Consider the following 24,345-nt stretch of genomic DNA (forward strand, 5'->3'; position numbering starts at 1 on the left):
GTAATTTATTTTTAAGCAATATATAAGTAATTTATTTTTAATATATTAAAATTTACACCACTAACTACTAATTATTTTCTTAAATATAAAAATGTTATTATAAATAATACTTTTTTCAAACTAAAAAAGTAATTTAGATTTTAAATTTTTTGTTTAATTTTAGAATTCATTTGAATAAGTAGTTAGATAAATTTCAATGATATTAAAAATAATAATAAATATTATTATAATTATGATTAAAAAATTTTAATAAAAAATTTATACTAAATAAATTTTAATAAAATTAATATTTAAATTTAATTAATGATGATTGAACCTTAATATCACTTCATTAAAAGTGCAATTGCATCCAAATATAAATTTAATTTTTAAGGTCCCTGTCATGTCTATACTAATATTTTTAAGAATTAATGATACTTTTTTTTTCTCTTGAATAATTTTTAAATTATAATAAAATATTTAAGGTATATAATTTTTAAAATTTTTAATATTATACTTAAATTATAAATTTATTAATTAATATGATATTTAAAATATTATTTATTTATTACTTACATTATTTAAAAATAATTATATTTGAAATAAATATTATATTAAAATTTTTAAAAATTTAAATAACATATTAATTATTTCATTACAGTTCACCAAGATTAACTTTTTTTTTTCTTTTCCCTTGTAAAGTACCAGTACTGTAATATATATATATATTTTTAAATTATATATTTTGGGCCATTTGAGCAGTGTGTTGTTTGGCTGACTGCTGGATTAGCTTATTTTAGTAACATCAACACACTAAATCTTAAATCTCATATTCTAAAAATGATTATATAAAAAATCAAATAAAAAAATTAAATTAAAATATAGTTTGAATTTTTTTACATCACTCTTTTCTATCAAGAATCACTCGTTTATATCGAACTCATTTCTATTAGCTTACTTTGGTAAAAAAAAAAGGAAGCAAGAATAAAGTGCTATTCCCTTTTAACTTAAATCTTTTTCACATATGACAATCACACTTGGTTTACTGCATGACATGCAGCAAAGTAATCTGATCCTCATTGAGACCAATTATTACAAGACATAAATAAATTCATGCTCCTGAAACCCATTCACAAGATGAATTTTTTTTTTCCTGTCTGCTCTGTAGATGCTTTGGTCCTTGAATGAGGTACTATTACTTCTTGTCACTTTTGAGAGCTTTGAATTTGACTTTTCCAGCATCATCAATCCAGTCTTCCCTATAGTGCTTGCCTGCAATGAAATAGACATGGTTATTGATTAAATGAAGCAGTATATATCTATGGATATTGATGTTATTTTCATCTTGATATTGATTCAAAAGGCTTGAGACCTTCAAGATTTACTTGTATGTATTGAATACCTCCAACAAGAATTTTAGTTCACCACTACGAAAAGTTTACCTATTAAAATATTTCAAGTAGATTTACCTCTGATGCAGGCAATATAGGACCAAAGGCTCTGCCTGGATGATAACAAAACAAGTAGAGCCACCAAATTGGTGAGCAAATTGCAGATTACTAGTCCAAAGTTGGCTAACAAGGGGCAGGGTCCGCGGGACTAAAATGGGGCTCGCCAACTTACAGTTTGCTGTAAGTGGAATGCCCCATATCATTGATTTCATTATTGAGTTTTCGGAGGAATCTGAATCTACAAGATCAGTAGGCCAATGAAATTTTGTCTCCACACCTTAATGTGTTGCCAATGGTCTGATGCATACAACAACACTACAAGATCACTAGGCCAATGAAATTGTTCCAGTACGTGCTTTAGCTTTGAGCTTTGCCAATCATCACTGGCAAATCCAAACCTTCTTCAACTTAAACAGCTGCCTTGTCTGGTTGTTGACCCCTCGTGTGCATCCACAACTGCCGCAACACTGACTGCATCATTTCCCACTCGGGGTGCACTCTATCTCCAGATACAAACTCCAAAACCCTACTATCAACCTCAATAACACTACAGCCAGCCTCTTTTCTTGCCCCATTCCTTCTCATCAATCTCCTAATTTCCTCCACATCTTCCCATCTTTTCTCTGCAGCATACAAATTTCTTAACATCACATAACTCCCATGATTACTTGGCTCCATATGGACCAACTTATTTAGCAGACTCTCAGCTCTTTTAACATTATTCAAGGACCAGTATGCAAATAGAAGAGAAGTGAGAATTATTTCATTGGCCTCATAGGGCATATCTTCTATCAATTTCTCAGCTTCATCCACAAATCCTGCCCTCCCTAACAGATCAGTCATACAACCATAATGCTCAATTTTCGGCGTGAGCCCAAATTCTGCCATTGCTTTAAACCACCTCTTACCTTCCTCCACCAGACCACCATGGTTACAAGCAGATAAAACACCTATCATGGTCACATCATTTGGCATAACTCTTTCATTTTGCATTTCCAAAAATACCTCCAACGCTGCTTTGGCACACCCATTCACTGCATATCCGTTTATTAAAGCATTCCATGAAGCTATTTCCTTTTCTGGCATCTCATTGAAAACCTTTTTCGCTTTATTTATCTCCCCACATTTTGCATACATATCAACAAGAGCAGTACACACATTGGTTGCTCGATCAAGTTTCTTCCTTTGAACAAAATGGTGAACCCACTCACCCAAATCGAGAGCACCTAAATCAGCAATAGCTGGAAGAATGCTCACAATGCTTACTTTATCAGGCTCAAACAACGTGCTCGATTGCATTTCATGAAACAACTTCAATGCTTCATGAGGTTGCTTATTCTGACAGTAACCACCAATCATTGCATTCCAAGATACTAGATTTTTTTCAGGCATGGAATCAAATAAGAACCTAGCAGACGCAACATCACCTCTATTACAATATCCATTAATCATGCTAGTCCAAGAAATTACATTCCTATCCGGCATTTGATTAAACAAACTTCGAGCAGTATCCAAATCTCCCAACTTAACATATCCATCAATCATAGCATTGTATAAGACAGAATCCTCCTTCTCAGGCATCTCATCCAAAAGCTTCTTTGCTCTCTCCATATCCCCAGCTCTTGCATAGCCACAGATTAGAGCGGTCCATGAAACTAAACTTCTCTCAGGCATCTCTTCAAAAGCCTTTCTTGCAGAATCCATGATTCCAAGCTTTGCATACATATCGAGCAAAGCTGTTGAAACATACAAATCCAAGCAAAACCCACCTTTTATCACGTGATTATGTATCTGTAAACCCTCCCAGACTGCAATATTCAAAGCACAAGACTTCACCAGGGTTAAAAATGTAATCTTGTTGGGAACAAAACCCTCCTCATCTCTCCTAAGATCTCTGTAAAGAGTGAAAGATTGGGTAAATTGGTTAAGACCCAGATGGGCTTTCATCATGGAATTGCAAAGAACCGGGTCGTTTCTGTGAGGCCTGACGTCGAACCAGTGGCGGGCGTGGTTCATAGCGGAAAAAGAGGAAAGAGAAGCGCAGGCTGTGATGAATTTAGTGAAGATGTTAAGGTTGGTTTCGATGGAGTGACGGAGCATGAAAGCGTGGATTTGGAGGAGAGTGTTTATTGTGTTCTTTTGTTGGAGAAGAAACATACATTTTCTTTCTCTCAGACCCCAAATAGAGCGTAAGCTTTGTTCTTCTTGATCTCTCATCAATGGCTGCCGGTTCGTTTTTGCCCGTCGGTTTAGATTTTGAACGAAAACCCCTTCTGAAACGAAAACCATATCATTATATAAGGCACCAGGATATAGATTAAAATTTTAATATAAATTATAAATGAATTTAATATAATAAAAAATAAATTTTATGTTTTGATATTTATATGACACATAATTTTTATGTAAAATATATTATAAATATATAAATTATTAATAAAAAATAAAAATAATATAATTTAAAATTTTAATAAAAATTATAAATGGATTTAACATAATAAAAAAATATTTTTTATGTTTTAATGTTGACATAAATTATAACATATAATTTTTATGTAAAATATAATATAACTATACGAATTATTAATATAAAAAATATGAAAATGATATAATTTAAAATTTTAATAAAAATCATAAATGGATTTAATATAACCAAAAAAATATTTTTTACATTTTTATGTTAATATAAATTATGACACATAATTTTTACGTAAAATATGATATAAATATAAAAATTATTAGTATTTTACACTACACAAATTATCAATATTTAACGGTGATACAGATGCAAAAACTATACAAAAAAACATAAAAATATCATAAATTGATTTAACATAATCAAAAAATGTATTTTATGCTTTCATTTTGAAATAAATTATAACACATAATTTTCATATAAAATATGATATAAATATACAAATTATTAATATTTTATACATATGAATATACCAATTGCCAAATCTATTTAATGGTTATATAGATATAAAAATTATACTAAAAAACCATGAAAATCATATGATTTTAAATTTTAATAAAAATCATATATGAATTTAATAAAAATCAAATAACATATTTTTTTAATATATTAATATAAATTATGATACAATAATTTTTATAATTTTATACATATTTGACTTGAAATAGAAAAAATTCGAATACACCAATTATATTACAATAACTATAGAGGAAAAAAGTTGGATGTCAGATAAAGCATGAAAAAAATTTTAAAAAAAATTACTACTAAATATGTGATATTTATCTAACGATCCCACAATATTTGCGAAAGGATTGCATCTTGAGTAGGAAATTCTCACACAATAGGATATCAGCTTCAGACAGGCCAACCCCTAATGTATTTTACTTCTTTTTGTTCAGACAAAACAATGGCACTTGGTTTAGAACCTGGTATGCAACAAACTTCAGACAGGGCAACCCCTACTGTATTTTTCTTCATCTTATTCAGACAAGACAATGGCAATTGGTTTAGAACATGGTATGCAACAAAGATTGATCCTCATTGAGGCCAATTAGATCCTCAAATAAGTACCAAAGTCTTGAAAACCATTCATAAGATGAAGGTTCTGTCACTGTCTGCTCTGTTGATGTTTGGTCCTCCAAGTATGGTACCATGTACTTCTTCATGTCACTTTTCGAGATTTGAAGATGATTGCCCGACACGTTTATGAACTTAACTTTTCCTGCTTCATCTAAGCTTTTCAAACCAATCCAATCTTCCTTGTACAGCTTGGTCTGCAGAGAAATAAATCGTTGTTATTTTCATCTTAAACATTGATGATTTGAAAGACTTGTGCCTTTCAGGATGAACTGATATATCATGAATTGTATTTGTAGTTATAAACCTAGTAATGGAAACAATAACGGATCCCGGATTTTTTTTGAGAGTGTCTACTTATAATATATATATATATATTTATATTTATATAATTTTCCATGGAAATACAGGATCAAATTTGAAAGTAGATTTACCTCTTGTGCAGGCAATATAGGATCAAAGACTCCATACGGATAATAACCAAACCAGGATGTTTCCTTGGGTATCAAAACTGTATCATCCTCAAACTGATCCAAACATGGAAAGATGGAGATTAGCACGACAAAACTGGTTAGAAAAATTGCAGATTACTCATCCGAAGTTGGCTGAAAAGAGTCATAGACTAAAATGGGACACTTCAACTTACCATTATAAGCACCAGATTCTGTAAACTGGCAAACAGTTCCACGTAAGTGGAATTTCTCGTACCATTGATTTCATTGTTGAGTTTTGGGAGGAATCTACATCCTTCAAGATAGTCAGTCATGGCCTGGTGAAAGAGAAAAAGATATCAAGTAGACCATTGACATGGGAAAAGTTATAGAATTTTAAGATAACCAAAGATATTAAGCCAAAGTTAGGAACTACGCTCACTGTTGGAATTTTAAGGTAACCACTGGGAGCCAAATGTTCCTGCAATTATCGATGGCATGCGTTCAAGATGGTATTAAATTCCCATTTAGATACATAAGCATTAAACAATATAACAAAATGATGTGGCTGGGGGGAGATGGTCGATGAAGTTTGAGATCCATAATGAGATGGAACCACCACTTGTATTTATCTGTTTCTTCCCCTATTGACAGACTTGCTAACTACTTGCAGTGACGGATCTAGGATTTTTTCTGAGAGTGTTCACTTACAATATATATAAGAAGCTGTCGATGGATTTACCAATTTTATCAATGGAAATGGTATCCAGACGAAAATTTTCCTTCAAATTTTCTTGTTTTCCAATCCTACTACATCTTTTGAATCCGCCTCTGTCTATGTAAAGGCTGGAGAGGTAAAAAAGGGTCCTATACCTGAACATAGTTGCTATAGATTTCCAACTTGAGTAAACTATCCAGAAGTATGCATATCAGAGCAGACTGCCAAAAAAAAGGGCGCATCAGACAAGACTGCAATAATAGTCTGGAAACAATTACCAAAAGAACGCAAAGAACGATTAAAACCATGGAACAGGCACTCACTCCACAAAATGGAATTGAAGCAGTACCAGCATGGGGCCCTCCCAATGATATGAAATTCCTGACCTGACTCACACAGAGGTAAGAATAAGACACAATGTTTGATTTCAGTTTGAAGACATAAGTAACTAGCAACATTGCAACAGATAGAAAAGTACAGGAGAAGGAAAAGCATGCAAAAGAGCAGAAAAAGAAATCAATGCTGCAAAAAAGATAGGGGAGCTGATTAGGCTTTGTCGGCGTATATGCCAGAAAAGGGGCATCCAGTGGCCAGCCGAACCAGTAACATTCACTATTTGGGGCAATTAGAGTACTAAATTTTGGTGAAGATAAAAGTAAAAAACTAAAGGGATATTACTAATAAATGATGCTATAAATTCCAAATAGGGAAGCTAAGAAACCAAATCTCCACATAATTAGCTAATATTATATGAATTCGACAATTAACAGAATGAATTTATAGCTAGTAAGTCACCACACCTATAGCATCTTATATGATGAGTAATGGATCAGTGGAAGTCATATAGCCCAGGTATGCAAGTGGCTAAACAAAACATAAATGAAATGCGATATCAGAGTTTTCAAGAATAAGATCTTACAGGGGGTCCTCCATCACAAAATTCAATAATCCCTCGACCAATCAGGTTACCCTGTGTAAAAGAAAAGGATTATATGAAATTTTGATGCATAAAACGATTAAAAAAGTTTGCAAATAAATGAATGAACATGTGTGCATGTACACACATCAAACACGTATTATGTAAATCAAAATGCATGAACAAGTAGAAATGATAGAAATAAGCCAAACTTCAACTTATATTAATCACCTGAGAGAGTCCAATTATGTTGTAACCCTCACCAAGTTCACTCATGTTCTTCACCTGTAAGTTGGAATGAAGATTCATTTAGAATCATGTTAGAACTTCAACTATAATACAGCCAAGCCATGAATGTCACCAAATGGTTTTACAACCTTCTCACAAGCAATTGACGTCTGCAAGAAAAACTAAGATAGGTTAGAGTTATATGATTATTATAAGGACCACATGTGATAAGAAACCTCAAACTCAGTTCAATTCATCACCTGTTCAGAAAGGGGCATAGTCCATGAATCCCATGATCCATGTCCAATTTCCCTAAAGCCAAATAAAGGATGTCAGATTATTTGGTTCAGATAGTTATAACATAATTTTGCTTCACAGAATAGCCTGATCAGAATTCAGAAGAACAAATTTATACACTCACACCAACAAAGACATGTACTCACCCAAACACAGCAATTATGCAGCAGAATGTTACACACATGCTGCAAAATGCATGCAAAGATACCTAGAATAGCTGCATGAGTTTTCTAAATAAGTGAAAATGGTGAGCAGAGTTTGAGAATAAGCTCAAACAAAGTTCACTTCTTGTTCTTGATGCCTTCTCATAAGCTTATTATAAATTATATGATAAAGAAAGTCAAAGTAAATATAAAAATTTGCAGCACAAATAGCTGCAGCAAGCCTTTGAGACCAAGTTGCATAGATACATAAATCAAACTTCTGATTTGGGAAGATTACCAAAGCAAAATTTTTATATTTGCAGTCATTGAAAATGAAAAGAGAATCATAAAAGAAACATGGAAAGAAGATCATACAAACAATAGCCTTGAGAATTAGACCAGTCGCTTAGAAGCTCAGTGAATTGAGTGATTCCTCGGTTACTGCATTTATCACCAATGCCTGCCACAAAACATGTCATTATGACAAAACAGCCATTGCAGTTACATCGAAAATAAAGTTCCCAATTTCATGGAAACCAACAATTGGCCCTCCATTCCACTCTTGCAGTTTTAGCATGTGAAAAACGACAGGTTTAAGGTATCCATCCAATAGAATAACAACACCAACAACAACAACAACAACAACAACAAACTAAGCCTTAAATCCCATACTCTAGGGTCGGCTATATGAAAGACCAAAAAAGGGAATTATGTTAGGTTGTAGTTTTTGTAGTTTTGAATCGCCATTCATTTCTATCAACAACAATCTTTTCATCTATCTCCTTAACCATCATATCATATTTTATTACTTGCATCTACGTCTTTCATGATCTACCTCTAGAAGTTTTGACCCTCCTAGTAGACAGACAGACCTACGTATCCCATGTCTAAACTATTCAATATAATAAGTCCAGTGAAAATTCTATCTATTCAAACCCAACGAATTTACACAATTCAAAAACCATATTTCAGTTTCATTTCTCAAGGAAATTGGTTGAGCTAAAATTACATAGAATCTGGAACTGCAAACTCAATGGATTACAAAGAATAAGATGTGGATGAGAACATTACCGTGCAATACGATGAAGGGAATGGCATGTGTGGTTGGGATGAGAATGAATGAAAAGACGAAGATGATGATGATGAGGAAGCTAGTCGACTGTGAAAGAGATGCCATTGTTGGGAAAAACATGAAATAAAGTTGCTTGCTTCAGGTTTCAGAGCTATAGGGAAGCAGCATCAGAATTTCACAAGAATCCAACAAGGATCTGACTCCTGGGATTCGGTAATGAACTAGAAATTCTGGGTTTTTAAGGTTTTGAGATTTAAGTGGAAGATCAACAAGTAAACTAAAAGAGGGTAAAAGCATTTGACAGACACAGACAAGACACAACCCGCCAATACCCTTCTTACATGTATAAGGTACAGCTAAAAGATTAGCTCATGAGACTACCAGACCATACCTCAATCGCCGTCTCTTAACGCTCCCGTTGAGCCCTGGACATACGCGCTGTCAAAAGCCGTACCAGCTTGGCCTAGATTTTTTTTTGGGTATTTTTCATTTGGGACTCTAAATTAGATTTAATTCATCTGTTTACATAATAAAAAATATTAATAATTTATCTATTCATATTTTATCTACATCAAATTACTATTATAATTTTTATTAATAAAAAAATATAAAATATATTTTTTAATTTTATTAAATTTATATATAATTTTTATTAAAATTTAATTTTTTTATATTATCATATCGTATTTCAAATTTATATATTCAAAAATATTTTGGAATGAATTATTTTAAAATTAAGTATTATAATTTTTATTAATATGAAAATATAAAAAATATTTTTTAATTATATTAAATTTATATATAATTTTTATTAAAATTTTAAATTAATTTTTTCCATTGCATCATATTTTAAATTTACATGATCAAAAAATAATTTAAGATGAATTATTTAATAAATAGCTAATTTCAAACTTAATGTGAGTCTTGTTTGTCAAATCCATTTTTAACCAAACCCCATGGACTGACCTAGATGGTTAGGGTTTGGCATTGTCCAATTACAAAATATCAAAAATTTATATTCACTTACTTAAATGTTAGGTTTGATAATTTATATATTTGTGTAAAGGGATAAGTAATTTTGGTTAATTCGATTTTAGTCAATTGGTTAATTTGATTATAAGTTAATTTAGAAAAAAATTGAGTCATTGATTAAAAAAGTGAAAATAAAAAACAAATCAAATTAAAATAAATTGATCGATTTTTTTTTAATTTTTAATTTTTTAATTTTAAATAAGTAGAGAGATAATTTACAAAATAAAGTGATTTATTTTTCAGAAAGGATCGATCTATTTACAAAATACACATATCATTTTTTTTAAATGGATCAATTCATTCACAAAATGATTAGACTTTTACAAAATGGATCGATCCATTTGTAAAAAAAATAAATCTATTTGCAAAAAAAAAAATCCAGTAACGTAATTTTTAGTTTTTTTGGTTGGTTCGCTTCATAATTTTTAAAATTGGAAACTAATTGATTATATCATCCAAACTGATTACTCAACCGAGAAAATTGTTAAACCCAAAAAAGCTCGACCTTGATTTAATTAAATTTTTATTTTTTGTCAATTTATTCAATTAAAATCGACTAATACTGATATTTATTTGTGTAATATTTCTTTTGTATTATTATAATTTGTTTTGATATAACAAACACAAACTATATTCTTTTATATAAAATAAAAAATATCGTAAATAATTTGTTTTGATATAACAAACACGAAATATATTTTTTATATAAAATAAAAAATATCATAATTTAAAAATAAAAAATAATTAATTACAATTGTTGAAATTTAAACAAAAGATATTACTTGCTTCCTTTTATGAAATGGTTACATGATCATCAATATTAATTATTTGAATAATTATGAAATTTATGATATTTCATATTGCTATGAGCTTAACAACGGAAATTTCCATCATCAACCTCAACTTTATTACTGCAATAAGCCGATACACACATTGCAATTGCACCATATCTCAACAATGTGCATAGTAATTATTATTTCAACATAAAAAAATTTTGATAATGGAGGAGACAAAAACAACCATGGGCTCCCTCAGTCTTATTCTTTTCATTTCTTGATGGCTTCCATCTCAGTGGATATTGCCAAATAAGGAAACAATGTTAAGCATAGTTTTGATCATAGAATAATAATATTATTTATAAGTACATATGATTAAATTTAATACGAAACAAGGGATGGTAAATGGTCTAAATTCATTGGATTTTGATCTGATATGATTCTATCCGATTTTTTTTTTAAATTTGATTTTAGATTGAATTTTTATTAAAAAAAAAGTGAGGTTGGATTTTAGGTAAATTTGCCGTAATCCAATATATATAATATATTTTATTATTTATTTAATTTTATATTTATATATATTATATTAAAATTTATTATTTAATATTTTAATTTAAGATATTAATTTAATAAAAATATTATATTTATAGATAATTAAGATGTAATTTATATTAAAAAAATATTTTATGAATATTATGTTAAATTAATTTCGATCGAGTTGAGTTGCTTACGATTTTATACATATGCGAGTATAATATAAAAAATAATATTTTAATATCAATCAGGTTGAAATTGAGTATATGTTTTATGAAGTTAGGACGAGAAAAAACTCATCCCAACTCGATCCATTGCCATCATTATATGAAACAGTAATATTATATAAAAAATCATATATAGATTTGATAAAAATAAAAAAATATATATTTTATATTTAACGTGTTGATTTAAATTATAACACAACAATTTTCGTATTTTATTAGTATTTAACGACAAATAAACAGATTTCAAGTTCTACCTATGATGGATTTAGATTTGAAGAAAAAGGACTTACTCTTGGCAATTGGTGTTCTTGGCTATTGGGAAATTAATTTGGACATTGCACTTAGTAAGGAGAGACGAGGTTGCATCTTTTTTAATAGTGGGGATGCGAGCAACAGCTTGCTTAACACAATTGCAGGTTGCTTGCTTGTTAGCGGTAGTTTCAGCTATTTTTTGGAGTTTTCCAACACCACCACAGCACTGAACAGTAGGATTACCAGCCCTTGAATGACATCGGAGTATTTATACATCATATAACTTGGGCAAAGACTAAGACAGACTTATCTAAAAATAAGATGGGCATATCCTTAGTCCAAATTCACTAAATAAATACAAAAATAAGGTGGATTAGAGTAGAGAGATTATGTTCACACTAGCTAGAGAATCAGAGCATGAATATGAATAGGATTATAGTCAGATTCATTATTATGTAATCTACAGGTGTAAATGAGTTCACATACAAATTCTTTGATTTTAGCCATGATTCTAGTAATGCAATCTGAAAATTTCCTTGCTTGGAGGGATGTTCCTAGCCTGTATATTTTTTATTATTCTTTGGTATAAGGAGAATAAAGTTTTCCTTATCCTTAAGTAATCTTCTAGATTATTTTTTAAGTTCTATATCTCTTAAGTGGATTTTCTAAAGTGGTGAACTTTTATTATTCTGTATCCTTGATTAAAATTCTTAGGGTGGTGTTTATGTATTTCTTAGTTTCTAGTTTTGATAGTGAATTTTTATCCCTTTTAATCCATTAATCATATTCTGCCATTATTTAAATTTTTGTGAGTTATTTTCTTTGTGAGCTTTTTTATTTGCAGTTAATCTCCATATCTCAAACATTAATTTTCGGTATCAAATTGGTATCAGAACTATGACAGGTCATCATTGTCAAACACCAGCAAAAGAGATTGAAACCAACACTAACGTTGCAGCAACTACTAATGTTGACCCAATGGATGCTCTTATAGAGGAGATACAATAACAGATCTTTCAACTATAACATCAGTTACATATACAAGAAAAGAGAAAAAAGATAAAGAGGCAACAAATAAGGAACGAAGAATATGAAGGAGAAACCAATTCATACTATGGAAACAACAATGATTTTGATGATAATATCATATCTCACCTACAACAAGTCAGAGACTATTTACGTAGAAGCCAATTTCAACCTAGCATATTCAATTTGAAGATAGAGATTTTTGAGTTCGAGGGGAAGATGCAACCTGAAGAATCCTTAGATTGGCTACACACGGTGGAGTGCATATTTAAATACCATGATACCCTTGAACATCGTAAGGTGAAGCTAATTGTCATCAAACTCAAAAAGCATGCATCCTTTTGATGGGAAAATCTGAAGAAGTAAAGGAAAAGAGAAGCTAAGAGAAAAATTACAACTTGGGAGAAGATGAAAAGAGAGTTAAAAAGAAAGTATCTCTCAAACAACTTTCGGTAAGACGTCTTCCTTAGGCTCCATAACTTGAAGCAAATGGATCTTTTCATGAAAGAATATATTAACAAAGGGAGTATGTACAAGAGCAGTGTTTTTACCAAACCCTTTTCAAATCTACATTTAAAGAATAAAAGAGACATTCCTAACAAACCACAATCTAATGCTATTAACACTCAAATCCAAAGAGACTTTAAGTGCTAAAAAGTTGGGCATATAAATTTTGAGTGTCTAAATCTCAAGATAGTTATGTTGGTTGAATATGAAGATCTTGAAGATGATGATGAAAAACCTATTGAAGTACCCCAGGATCTTGAAGAAGATGTTAAAAAGACTTATGATGATCTTGAATCCTCACTTGTTATACAATACAGCTTGAGTGATGCACATGTAAAAAAAAAGACTGGTTGCACAAGAATAAATTTTGCACTAAAAGCACTGCTCATGATAAGGTATGTGATATTATAATTGATAGTGAAAGTTTTGAAAATGTTGTTTTCACTTTTATGGTGCCAAAATTAAACCTTAAAATAGTAGATCACTGCCACCATATAAGCTATTTTGACTGCAAAAAAAGAATGAAATCAAGGTTAGCAATTGTAAAAAAAGAATGAAATCAAGGTTAGCAAGAGGTGTTTGGTTTCTTTTTCCATAAAAAAAAATTAAACAATGGGATCTTGTTTTACCTCAAATAGAGTTTGCCTACAAGCGCTTCTCAAACCAAACCACTGGTTGTAGTCCTTTTAAGATGGTATATGGTAAAAATCTAATCAGTCCCTCTTCCTACTAACCAGCATTTTGATGGAAATGTAGAAAAAAGAGCTAAGAGTATCAAAATATTTCATGAATAAGTTCAAAATAGAATTTTATAAAAAAATGAGAAATATAAAAAGGCAATAATCATGCATCGAACATATATGAAGTTCAAAGAACATGATTTGGTGTGAAAATACTTACACAAAGAAAGGTTTTCACAAGAAAAGTTTGACAAATTACAGCCTAAGACAGATTGTTCATTTAGAATTTTCTAACGCATTGAAAAGAATGCCTACAAGATAGAGCTTCCTGACACTTATGGATTATCTTTCACTTTCAATGTTGTTGATTTGTCACCCTACCATGGCGAGAATACTAGTTCAGACTTGAGTACAAGTCTTTTTCAACCATAGGAAATTAATACTGGAGTGTCTACACATAATACAACTTGGGCTAAGACTAAGGCAGACTTATCCAAAAATAAGATAGGCCTATCCTTGATCCAAATCCACTAAATAAATGCAGAAATAAGATGGGCTGGAGTAAAGAGATTGTGTTCGCACTAGCTAGAAAAGAAGAGCATGAATATGGATAGGATTATGGTCATATTCATTATTATGTAATCTGCAGGAGTAAATGAGTTCACATACAAATCCCTTGATTTTAGGCACGATTCTAACAATGCAATCTGAAAGTTTCCTTGCTTGAAGAGATGTTCCTAGCCTATATATTTTCTATTATTCTTTGGTAGAAGGAGAATAGAGTTTTCTTTATCCTTAAGCAATCTTCTAGATTATTCTTCAAGTTCTATATCCCTTGAGTAGGTTTCCTAGAATGGTGAACTTTTATTGTTCTGTATCCTTGATTAGAATTCTTAAGGTGGTGTTTTTGTATCCCTTAGTTTCTAGTCTTGGTGGTGAACTTTTATCCCATTTAATGTAATAATCATATTCTTTCATTATTCAAATTTTTGTGATTTTTTTTTTTTGAACTTTTTTGTTTGCAATTAATCTCCACATCTCAAACATCAATTTCCGGCGGCATCATTGAGGTAAGGTAAAGAATGCAGGAAGCTAAACATTCATTGACTTGATCACAACTCACAGCTGCCTGTCCTGGATTCACCATGAATTGCGCCATGGCAAGCACAACAAAAACTGATATGACAACACCCTTCATCTTTTCTTGTTTGAAAATGGAGGTACAATACATGAAACTGAGATGTCAAGCTCTCTTGTATAGTTGTTTAAGCTTGAGTATGGCCGGCTGAATGGGAATCTCCATTGGGTTTTATATACCATTTTATTGGTAACAAAGACAAGAATATGTGGTTCACTGCATAACAAATGTTAGTTCAAGAATTTTGGCTTCATCTTACTTCGATTTGTCACCTAGGTTCCTCAAAATAATAAACAAAACAAGCTTACTTATGGCTTTGTGGTGAAAAATAAATATGATAATTTGTATATCTATACTATGTTTGTTCGTGTCAAACGTGAAAATTGTCTTTCGTGTTAAGCAAAGTTTTGATCGTAATAAGTACAGGTTACTCTTGGAAGTTGGTGTTCCTGTTAATAATGAATTATCACCAGGTTTCTTCAAAAAGTAAAGAGATGGATACAATAACCATGGCAGTGAAAGATTGTTGGCTGGTTCTTTTGCTCTAAACCCGTGGCTTGGTTTCTTGGAACAGTAAATAAGATAAGGTTCTGGATCAGATTTGCTCAGTTCAAAGTTTATCTTTAAGCTCTTTATCAGGTGGGGTTTAGATTATCGTAGTAGGAAAGGTATCAACAAACAACTTTGAATATAACAATGGTATATCCTTGAAACAGTTACAGAGAGAGAAGCATAGGAAATTTTCATAAACTTCCTTTTTATTACTAATACAATTGGCTCAGATACACTTTGCATGATCTCTTACAACGAACATATAATCACAATTTGGAAGCTCGAACATAACACAATTACAACACATATATGGTACTTGAAGAGACTGTCGACGGCAACAGCTACTGGCTCCCTCAGCCTTATTTATTTTCGCCATGATTCCATCTTAGTGAATGCTGGCAAAAAAGGAAAAACCAAGGCATTAGGATCATAGGTAAAATTATTAGATTGATATATGTATAATAACGACAAATTATGTCTTATATCCGGATTGGCTGTATTAGAGGCTAAAAGGAATAATGTTAGATCGCAGTAAGACTCACGACTCGCAGTCGATGTCCTTGGAGATTGGGAAGTTGACTTGAATGTTGCACTTAGCAGGAAGAGATGCGGCGGCATCTTCCTTTATGTCGGGGATACGAGCAGCATCTTCCTTAGCGCATTTGCAAGCTGCCTGCTTGTCTGCGGTGCTTTGAGCCATTTGCTGGAGTCTCCCCACACCATTACAGCAGGCAGCCGTGGGACACCTAGCCCCTGAGGTCAGGTAAGGAAGGCAGGCAGCCAAAGAATCACTAACTGCTTGACAAGTCACAGCGGCCTGTCCTGGCTTCACCATGAACTGAACCATGGCTAGCACGACCAGAACTGAAATCACAACAACATCACCCTTCATTTTCGCTGTAGCAGGAAAACCAACAGTTGTTTTGACTTTTGAGCCTTGTGTTTTATTCTAGGTGCGAATCTTATCGATCTCCCATATACAGCAAAGCTTGAGAGTAGCAAAAACATGATACGTGTGTCATGGCATGACAGTAGCAGTTACAAAACTTTGGCTGCTTCTTTGCTTTCAAATGTCATTTGGCTACCTGAAAAGTGAAGAAGGTATGCTTTTTGCATCATCTCTGGCTGTTTCAGTTACTGCTTTTGCTGCATGTCATGTTCTACTCATTTTTGTTCATTCAATTCAGGGAGCTAAGCGTTTCGTCGCATTGCATTGTTTAATATCAAAAACTATTGTCAATATAATTCCTATGCATCTATCCATCAAAATATACATAGGATACTGTGAAGTCTTTTTTTGAGAAAAAAAAAAAACAATTATGGCCACGTTTAGAATTGTGAATAACCTTTGCTCCAATATCTCTAGAATTTGATTAAGCCCTAACACTCAGGGATAAAAAAAAAATCGAAAAAATTAAAAATCAATTCAAAATTATAATATTCAATTTAATTTAGATAATTTTTTATTTGATTTGAATTAAATTTCAATATTAAATGTACATATTAAATTTTGATCAAAATCAAAAATTAAAAAATAAAAATAATTAATTGAATAGAATTATATATTTTTATTAACATTTATATAATTTTTTAAATTTTTAATAAAATAAAAATATTATTTTATACCTAAATCTATTTAAATATATTAAAAATCATATTAAATAATATACAAAATGAAAAAAATAAACTTTAAAAACCAATAAACTAAACCGATAAAATTCGATTTAAATTGAATCATATAAAACTTTGTTTCAAATTTAAATTAAATTTTATAATTTTATAATTTTATATATTATCCAAAAAATAATTGAACAAAATCTTATCCAAATCTTTATCACCTTTACTAATATCCTAAGTGCTGAAACAACTCTTAGTCTTTGACTAACACATCAATGAAAACTAGTTGTTTCTACTCGTTTATATTAAAAATTTATTAATTAATCGAACAAATGAAGAATATAATAAAATTTATTTATATTCAAGTGGACCTTTTACACCTATTTGTTATACAATCCTCGTCTTGTCTCTAAATTGACAAGCCTTTGAGAATTATGGTTTTCATGCTATCTTTGGTCAAGTGAAAAATGGACTGATAATTTAAAATATGATACAAAAATAAGATATAAACATAATATAATTTAAAATTTTAACAATAACTATATATAAGTTTAATAAAATTAAAAAAATATATTTTATGTTTTCTTATTGATACAAATTATAACACGTAATTTTTGTATAAAACAATATAGAAATATGCAAATTTCAATATTTCATACCACACGAATACATGAATCGCCAATTCTAGTTAAGGGATATATCACCCTCTTCAAATTAAAGGATTAACTTTAACTTTAACCTTAAAATTGCTATAATTAGAAGGAAAAGGAAAAGTGAATCCATACCTATTCTCTTGGTTGTTTTCTTGGCAATTTCTCCACACCCGATGGCTCAATTCATATATATAACTACAACTTTTCCAACATAATGGATAACTATTAGCCACAGAAAGCATGTAGTAACATTCATAAATGATAACCATGATATATTCTTCAAGATGCAGCATGAAGTGCACCATCAAAAAGCACAATAACTTGAATTTGTAAATCTTGGGTATCTAATGGCTTAAAAATTTTTAGCCGCGACACCAGATCTGTTCCCGTTCTTTCCAACTCAATAGGAATAACAATGGGTTCAATACATGCTAAAGATTCTCAAATTCTGAAGCAACAATGACAAATTCACTACCAAAGCAGCAGTATCACTGTCCAAAAAGCAGAATCACCTGTTGCCAGAATGTCGTGAACAAAAATATGGCTGGTCACCTAAACACCCATCCAATAAGTTGCATGCTCTATCTTCACTCTTCAGGTTATCGGATGCCGTCTCCTGCATTTTCTCCACACCATTAGTCATCAGTAAAATGCAGTCAGCTCGAACAATACACTCTGATCTAAATGTCACTGAATCCAATTAATAATTATAACTTTAGTAGTCGTAATAACCAAATTCTAATGCATTAAAGATGGTATAAAATAGGGACCAAAATCAACCTGTGGATGACTTAAAGAATGGTAAATCAGACACCAAGAAAATCGTGACACCTATTCAGTAAAAATCATATTCAAGGATATAGAACAAAAGTGAATAAAGTAGAAAAAGAATTAACCTCTTGGGTCGGCTTCGATCTTCCTCATAGTCCATCACTCCACCAGGTTCATAGTAGATCTCCTCAAGCCCTCGGAAGTCAACATCGGCCTGATTACAGTGTGTAACTTCTGCCACAATGTAAGTAAGCCATATCGACCAACATATCTCGATATTAAATGAGTTAAGTCATGGCATGCTAATTCTAGATCCAGTTAAACTCACTCCTTTGCATCTTAACTAGGAAGTTGCAGCTTTAAGCTCCAAACTTTTTCCGTATATGCATTTTTGCAAGAATTAAAGGATTCTCTTTCCCAGAATCACCCCCTCCTTCCAAAACAATTTTCAATATTTAAAAGCAACGCATTTGTGTTTACAACTAGCATACATGTGGAAAATCACATTAGTTTTACTCTCTTCAATGCTTATATAGGAATAGTTTAAAAACTAAAAAAAACTAATGAAAACACTTTCAGCTGCATTTTGCTTCTCGTGCTTTTTAATGGTCCCATACTGAATTATAGCAAAAGGACAATCAATTTTAATGGGAAATCTGGATTCAACCGACCTTGAGGGAGAGGGACTTCTTTACGTCTTCCACCCTATCTTCAACCTCCTTTCGATGTTTCTTGTCCAACTCACTCATAGTATCAGCCCATTTTATCTTCTCTTGAATTGAGATAAGTAAGTTGTCTGACGTAGCCAACCTAGGTTCTCATCCATGGACAGATGTTAGATATATATATATAAGCTAATTTTGATCAAATTTAACTTTGCATTTCTATCAAGTCTACTAGAACTAGCTAGCCTTAATGAACAAAGCCAAAAGCTAATATGACATCAGACAGTAGCAACTATGACTGCAGCAAGGACAGAGGACTTAATCACATGCTCCATTAGAACCAGAGATGTTACCAGTTTGATAGCGTTTGTATCATACTCCCAAGTTGTCCAGGCCTCAAATCCCTCCCAGCAGCAAATTGGACCTTCCATAACAATTCTTAGAAACTTTAATAAGCCAAGAAAAAGAAATGAAAATTACAAAAGACCTTGAAACACAAGGACTGCAAATTCATACCTCAAAACATCTTCGCAGCTGATCCAGCTTTCCTCTAACTATACCCTAACAAAAAGGTTGAAAAAGAATGAACAATCAGCACACTTTCAGTTCAACTGGTACATTGCTTCCTTAAAAGTCAACCAAACCCTCCCTCTTGGAAAGAAAACACTCCACGGGAAGGCAGGTTTTAGGACACAAGAAACAGATTAAAAAGAAGGGGAGCAAAATTTGAATTTGCAACAAGCACTTTTCACAAACATAAGCAACAAAATTAGTTCTTTTATTCTTTTTTTTTTTATTATTTTCAGACAAGTGCTGGCTACAGATACAGGAGAGTATTCCCCTGAATTCCCCCCCCCCCTCTTTTTCCCAACCCCCAGTGGAAGCATGGTTTGATCTCAGGTCTTTGGTGCAACCACCAAAGAATGGTTCAGATAGTTGTAAGTACATGTTTGAAGAGCAAAACATATGAAGTGTGATATAATATCAAATATGTTAATTTGACGTGCCATGTGTTTAATGCAAATCCACCTTTAAAACTTATCCCTCCAAAAAATTCAGGCGCACAAATAACATGGTGGTTCTTTCACAGTCAATGTGATGAACGAAAATCATCCTTTAAATAAAAAATTCAAAACATTACATCCCAAGGGCCTTTCAAGGTTGTTCCAGTAGCTAAAGCAAGTCATGATGGAGCAAATCTTTGGATTATAAGGAAAAGAGAATCACGCTAGGAGACTACCTACCACATACATGCACTCATTGATAAGAAAATCTTCAAGTTCGCGGACATTTGAGACGTCTAACTCCAGCATTAGTTGATCATATGGTAGTACCTAGGGAGGATATTTAAAAAGTAATATTTAATAAAGATAAATGAACTTGATGCAGCCAACATGAAAACCTTGTAGAATAAGCATCATACAAAGATTCCCCACAAATTGTACATCTAATCCTTTTCATTAAAAAGTGAAATAAAGAATTAAAAAAAAGTTAAAATTTTTTCAAGAGACTCTATAGAATTTGTTCAATCATATTATGAAATCAATTATCTAGATGACAGAGATCTAAAAGTGGCATGCTTGATGAACACCAAAATGTGTTATAACCACAACGGAACTGGACCGGAAAATAGCAATAGCATATTTAGATGTGCAAATGCAAACAACTCATAACTCAAAGAGAATACCTTGTTTGTCTCGGCAAGAGTAAGGACAGTAAGTTGCTTTAGCTTGAGGACTTGATCAGGGACCAGTTGAGGAAAACTACCGCTATTACCTAATAAAACAGTTTAAACAGGCAAAGTAGATTGCATTATGATGTGCAGAAGAAAAATAAGAACAATCAAGACTGAGAAATATATCAAGTAGTTTAATTAAGTAAAGGGCATTCTGCTAACTACTGTGCCTGGAACAATAAACATCACTGACAAACACTGTTAAAAGGAAGATAATGGGAGTGAGGAAGAGAGAGAATATAATGGAAGAGAGAAAGAGAGAGAATATGGGTAAAAAAAAAGCCAAATTATTAAGCTGGAAAATTAATATTAAAATTTAATGCCATTTCAATTACTAGTCATTGAAATTTCCATTTAGATAATTAAATCAGTGTAATAATTTCTTTCAGAAGATTAGCCGAATAATAGTTGACATATTTGGATCATTTCCATTTTCCATTGCTCTATGTTATCATACAATTTAATAGAAAGTTGCCACTTTAGTGACAAGCAACCACAAAAATAAAAGGACTTAGCATTCACAAGAGGCAAACTGATATCTCTTAATGAACAATTTTCAGGTTAAATTCAACCACCAAGGAAAAGAAGACATTTCAGACTCTTTGTTATTCAGTATTGAAGTCTAACGTACACAGTACCAACACATATTTACTACTAATAATCTTCAAATTTTCTCAAATAGAAAACTTAGGATGCAAGAAGGAAACAAGTGCATTGAAGTCATTACAAACTTGTAGCCAAACAATAAAACAAAGGTTTTCCAACTTACTCTTGTAATCACTCCATGTGCCATGTGCAAACAACCGAAGCACCTCAAGGTACAATGAGTTGTCAGTTCCTTCAAGCTGCAAAAGGTACATTGCTTTCACATAAATTACAAGTAAACTAATGCCTCAACCCAATAAAAAAAAAGCTTATTAAGAAAAATAAAACAACAATCTAATAGTGCGGGAACCATTTAATTGCTTGAACAGCATACGATTAAACCAACAATCACATGAAATGCATAGGAAACTAGTGAAACAATTTTCCAGAGAAAATTTTAAATTAAACAAAATAAATCCTCCAAGAGTCAAACCTTATTTCATTTATGGCAATCCAATGAGATGTATAAAAGTTCAAACAGCTAAAATAAGCAACTTAGTTAAGCGCATAAAAATCCAAACACAATAATTAAATTTTATATTTCCTTAATTTTCATTCAATTTTCTCATTAACCAAACAGGGTGCTGCTACCCCAGCGCAGTAACCATTTAATTGCTCGAAAAGCATATGATTAAACCAACAATCATTAATGAAATGCATAGGAAACTAATGAAACAATTTTCCAGAGAAAATTTTAAATTAAACAAAAAAAAATCCTACAAGAGTCAAACCTAATTTCATTGATGGCAATCCTATGGGATGTATAAAAGTTCAAACAGCTAAAATAAGCAACTTAGTCTACCAATAGTGTAAACATATTAATTTCTAAATCCAAACACAATAATCAAACTTTATATTTCCTTAATTTTCACTCAATTTTCTCATTAACCAAACAGGGTGCTGCTACCCCAGAATCTCCTGAACAGTTAACAAACTATGTACAGCAAAAAAAAATTAATAATTGGTCACGGCTTTGATTTCTTAGGTTGACCTCAGCGACAGTGGGCACGGCAAGAATCTCGGAGAAGGCGAAGAGAGAAGGATGCGACGTCGCTTCGACGATTACGGAGGCAAGAGCCGAGCCCTTCTGAGCCGACGCTTGCTTCACGAAGTGATCGATTAACTCTGCTTGTTTTTGCTCGATATCCATCTTCCAAAACCAATCCCTTCCCCCCAAAAAAAAAACCTTAAATGAAATAATTGAAGAATATTCTTGAAAAAATTTACAGAGAGAAGGCCGTACAGAGAATGAAAAACGCAAACAAAAGCTAGGGTTTAGGGTGGATTACACGACGGAAATTGGGATATCGGGACTGCCCCCACTACAATTTCCTTCTTGTTTTTGCTCTCTGATTGGCAAGGTTATTGTTAAGATGTAAAATTATATTAAAAATCACACATTAAAACTAAGGGCGTAAATCACGTACCATTGTTTACTAGCTAATCTAATTGGATTAAGATAAAATTTAAATTTGATTAAATTAAACTCAAGTTTGAATAATTTGATTTATTAAATGAATCAAATTTAAATATTTTAATATGCTATTCAAATAACTTGTAAACTTAATCAAAATTTTAAATTTTAATATATTTTTATAATTATTTTATTTATATATATATTTGAACTCAAATTTAAATATATAATTGATTTTAAAATTAAGTATAAGAATCAAATTTATTTTTTATTAAATAAGTTTAATTGAACGAGTTTAAATAGTTTGACTTTTCAGCTTAAAATTAAAATTTGATCAAGTTCAAATTAAATTTTGAATAATAAATTTTTAAGTTTAGTTCAAACTTAAAATTTTCACTATATCTACTTAACTCGATTTGATTATACTCCTAATTAAAACTATATATATTTTAGTTATTGAATTATGTATTTAGGTCATAATAAAGTTGATGATGAGAATGGTGAAAAATTATTTAAATTTTTTTAAATAAAAAAGAATTAGTATATTATTTTGTTTTAAAAATAATAATTTTATGAAAAAGTAACGTTGATGTTTTCTTTATTGGTAACTTTGTATAACATAATCATAATTGTCATAAGACTTGATATAATAGTAAGATAAAAATATCTCGTAATTTAAAATATAATACAAAAATTATAAAAAATTTAAAATAATATAATTTAAAATTTTAATAAAAATTATAAAAATATACTATTCATTTATATTAATATTGATTTTAAGCTAAATATATTAATACAATTTAATTGAAGCAATATTTTTTTTTTCAATTAACATGAAATTTTTTGGCCGAAGTATATCATCAAAACAAAATACTATCAATAAACTTTTAGAAAGATTGACTAATGATACTAATATAACACATAATGATTGATCCATAATTTTTATCGAACTGTTCACTTATAATATAAAAAAAATACTAATGAATTTATTAATCTTGTCAACTGAAAAAGCATGTAAAAAAAATTTTAGAGATATCTAGAGCAAAATTTTCTTTCAAATTTTCTTATTTTTTTAATATTTAAAGATATCTATAAACACCTTACCTTTTCACTTGAATCTGCCACTAACTATACTACATCATCTAATTCAAAACTAAAAGAACTAAAAGTTCAAATATGGTACCAAAGCTTTTACTACTTAGCAACATTTTGATATTTATATATAACATATATACAAAGAAATGTCCATGAATGCCTTATCTTTTCACTTGAATCATCTTTTGAGTTTTTCTCATTTTCTTTTTACTGTTATATGGTATCAGAGCTTTTATTG

At 31.0% G+C, this 24,345-nt stretch overlaps 4 protein-coding genes and 1 pseudogene across 7 annotated transcripts; all 5 read right to left on the reverse strand.

Moving 5' to 3' along the window:
* Window positions 1–954: 954 nt before the first annotated feature.
* AHG11 (Pentatricopeptide repeat (PPR-like) superfamily protein) lies at window positions 955–3,714 on the reverse strand. Its single transcript, XM_022879528.2, has 2 exons — window positions 1,449–3,714; window positions 955–1,251 (listed from the first exon to the last, which is right to left on the reverse strand). Exon 1 carries the CDS (start codon window positions 3,645–3,647, stop codon window positions 1,839–1,841), a length of 1,809 nt encoding a protein of 602 aa, XP_022735263.2. The 5' UTR covers window positions 3,648–3,714; the 3' UTR covers window positions 955–1,251; window positions 1,449–1,838.
* Window positions 3,715–4,525: 811 nt separating this feature from the next.
* Window positions 4,526–9,167, reverse strand: LOC111288133 (uncharacterized). Of its 2 annotated transcripts, none has more exons than XM_022878899.2 (12): window positions 8,788–9,167; window positions 8,092–8,176; window positions 7,537–7,588; window positions 7,426–7,446; window positions 7,280–7,333; window positions 7,052–7,102; window positions 6,456–6,518; window positions 6,288–6,353; window positions 5,857–5,895; window positions 5,630–5,752; window positions 5,418–5,510; window positions 4,526–5,180 (listed from the first exon to the last, which is right to left on the reverse strand). In XM_022878899.2, exons 1-12 carry the CDS (start codon window positions 8,906–8,908, stop codon window positions 4,914–4,916), a joined length of 1,035 nt encoding a protein of 344 aa, XP_022734634.2. In that variant the 5' UTR covers window positions 8,909–9,167; the 3' UTR covers window positions 4,526–4,913. The 2 variants fall into 2 exon arrangements, with proteins under 2 accessions (XP_022734634.2, XP_089615397.1); XM_089759271.1 differs by having other exon boundaries at window positions 5,851–5,895.
* Window positions 9,168–11,643: 2,476 nt separating this feature from the next.
* On the reverse strand, window positions 11,644–15,020 carry LOC111288746 (non-specific lipid-transfer protein A pseudogene; annotated as a pseudogene).
* A 592-nt stretch (window positions 15,021–15,612) lies between these two features.
* On the reverse strand, window positions 15,613–18,374 carry LOC111288748 (non-specific lipid-transfer protein A-like). Its single transcript, XM_089759273.1, has 4 exons — window positions 18,295–18,374; window positions 17,915–17,983; window positions 16,055–16,597; window positions 15,613–15,907 (listed from the first exon to the last, which is right to left on the reverse strand). The coding sequence occupies exons 3-4, from the start codon at window positions 16,402–16,404 to the stop codon at window positions 15,898–15,900; spliced, it is 360 nt and encodes a 119-aa protein (XP_089615399.1). The 5' UTR covers window positions 16,405–16,597; window positions 17,915–17,983; window positions 18,295–18,374; the 3' UTR covers window positions 15,613–15,897.
* On the reverse strand, window positions 18,008–22,985 carry LOC111287667 (COP9 signalosome complex subunit 7-like). Of its 3 annotated transcripts, XM_022878341.2 has the most exons (10): window positions 22,888–22,985; window positions 22,590–22,764; window positions 21,723–21,798; window positions 20,906–20,994; window positions 20,463–20,552; window positions 19,735–19,779; window positions 19,572–19,642; window positions 19,225–19,363; window positions 18,679–18,767; window positions 18,008–18,398 (listed from the first exon to the last, which is right to left on the reverse strand). In XM_022878341.2, the coding sequence occupies exons 2-10, from the start codon at window positions 22,746–22,748 to the stop codon at window positions 18,377–18,379; spliced, it is 780 nt and encodes a 259-aa protein (XP_022734076.2). In that variant the 5' UTR covers window positions 22,749–22,764; window positions 22,888–22,985; the 3' UTR covers window positions 18,008–18,376. The 3 variants fall into 3 exon arrangements, with proteins under 3 accessions (XP_022734076.2, XP_022734077.2, XP_089615398.1); XM_022878342.2 differs by having other exon boundaries at window positions 18,679–18,787; window positions 22,590–22,975; XM_089759272.1 differs by lacking the exon at window positions 20,463–20,552 and having other exon boundaries at window positions 22,590–22,976.
* Between the last annotated feature and the right edge of the window lie 1,360 nt (window positions 22,986–24,345).

This window comes from Durio zibethinus, chromosome 4 (assembly GCF_047325235.1).
Source record: "Durio zibethinus cultivar Kanyao isolate XHJ-2024 chromosome 4, ASM4732523v1, whole genome shotgun sequence".
In the NCBI taxonomy this organism is placed as follows: Eukaryota; Viridiplantae; Streptophyta; class Magnoliopsida; order Malvales; family Malvaceae; genus Durio; species Durio zibethinus.

Coding starts and splice junctions, on each gene's coding strand:
- AHG11 (XM_022879528.2), bottom strand. CDS start 3,647: ATGAGAGATCAAGAAGAACAAAGCTTACGCTCTATTTGGGGTCTGAGA.
- LOC111288133 (XM_089759271.1), bottom strand. CDS start 8,908: ATGTTTTTCCCAACAATGGCATCTCTTTCACAGTCGACTAGCTTCCTC. Junction 8,177..8,787: donor TCCCTTCATCGTATTGCACG/GTAATGTTCTCA, acceptor GTTTTGTGGCAG/GCATTGGTGATAAATGCAGT. Junction 5,511..5,629: donor AGAATCTGGTGCTTATAATG/GTAAGTTGAAGT, acceptor TGTTTGGATCAG/TTTGAGGATGATACAGTTTT.
- LOC111288748 (XM_089759273.1), bottom strand. CDS start 16,404: ATGAAGGGTGATGTTGTTGTGATTTCAGTTCTGGTCGTGCTAGCCATG.
- LOC111287667 (XM_022878341.2), bottom strand. CDS start 22,748: ATGGATATCGAGCAAAAACAAGCAGAGTTAATCGATCACTTCGTGAAG. Junction 20,995..21,722: donor CACATGGAGTGATTACAAGA/GTAAGTTGGAAA, acceptor CTGTTTTATTAG/GTAATAGCGGTAGTTTTCCT. Junction 19,364..19,571: donor ATACAAACGCTATCAAACTG/GTAACATCTCTG, acceptor ATGAGAACCTAG/GTTGGCTACGTCAGACAACT.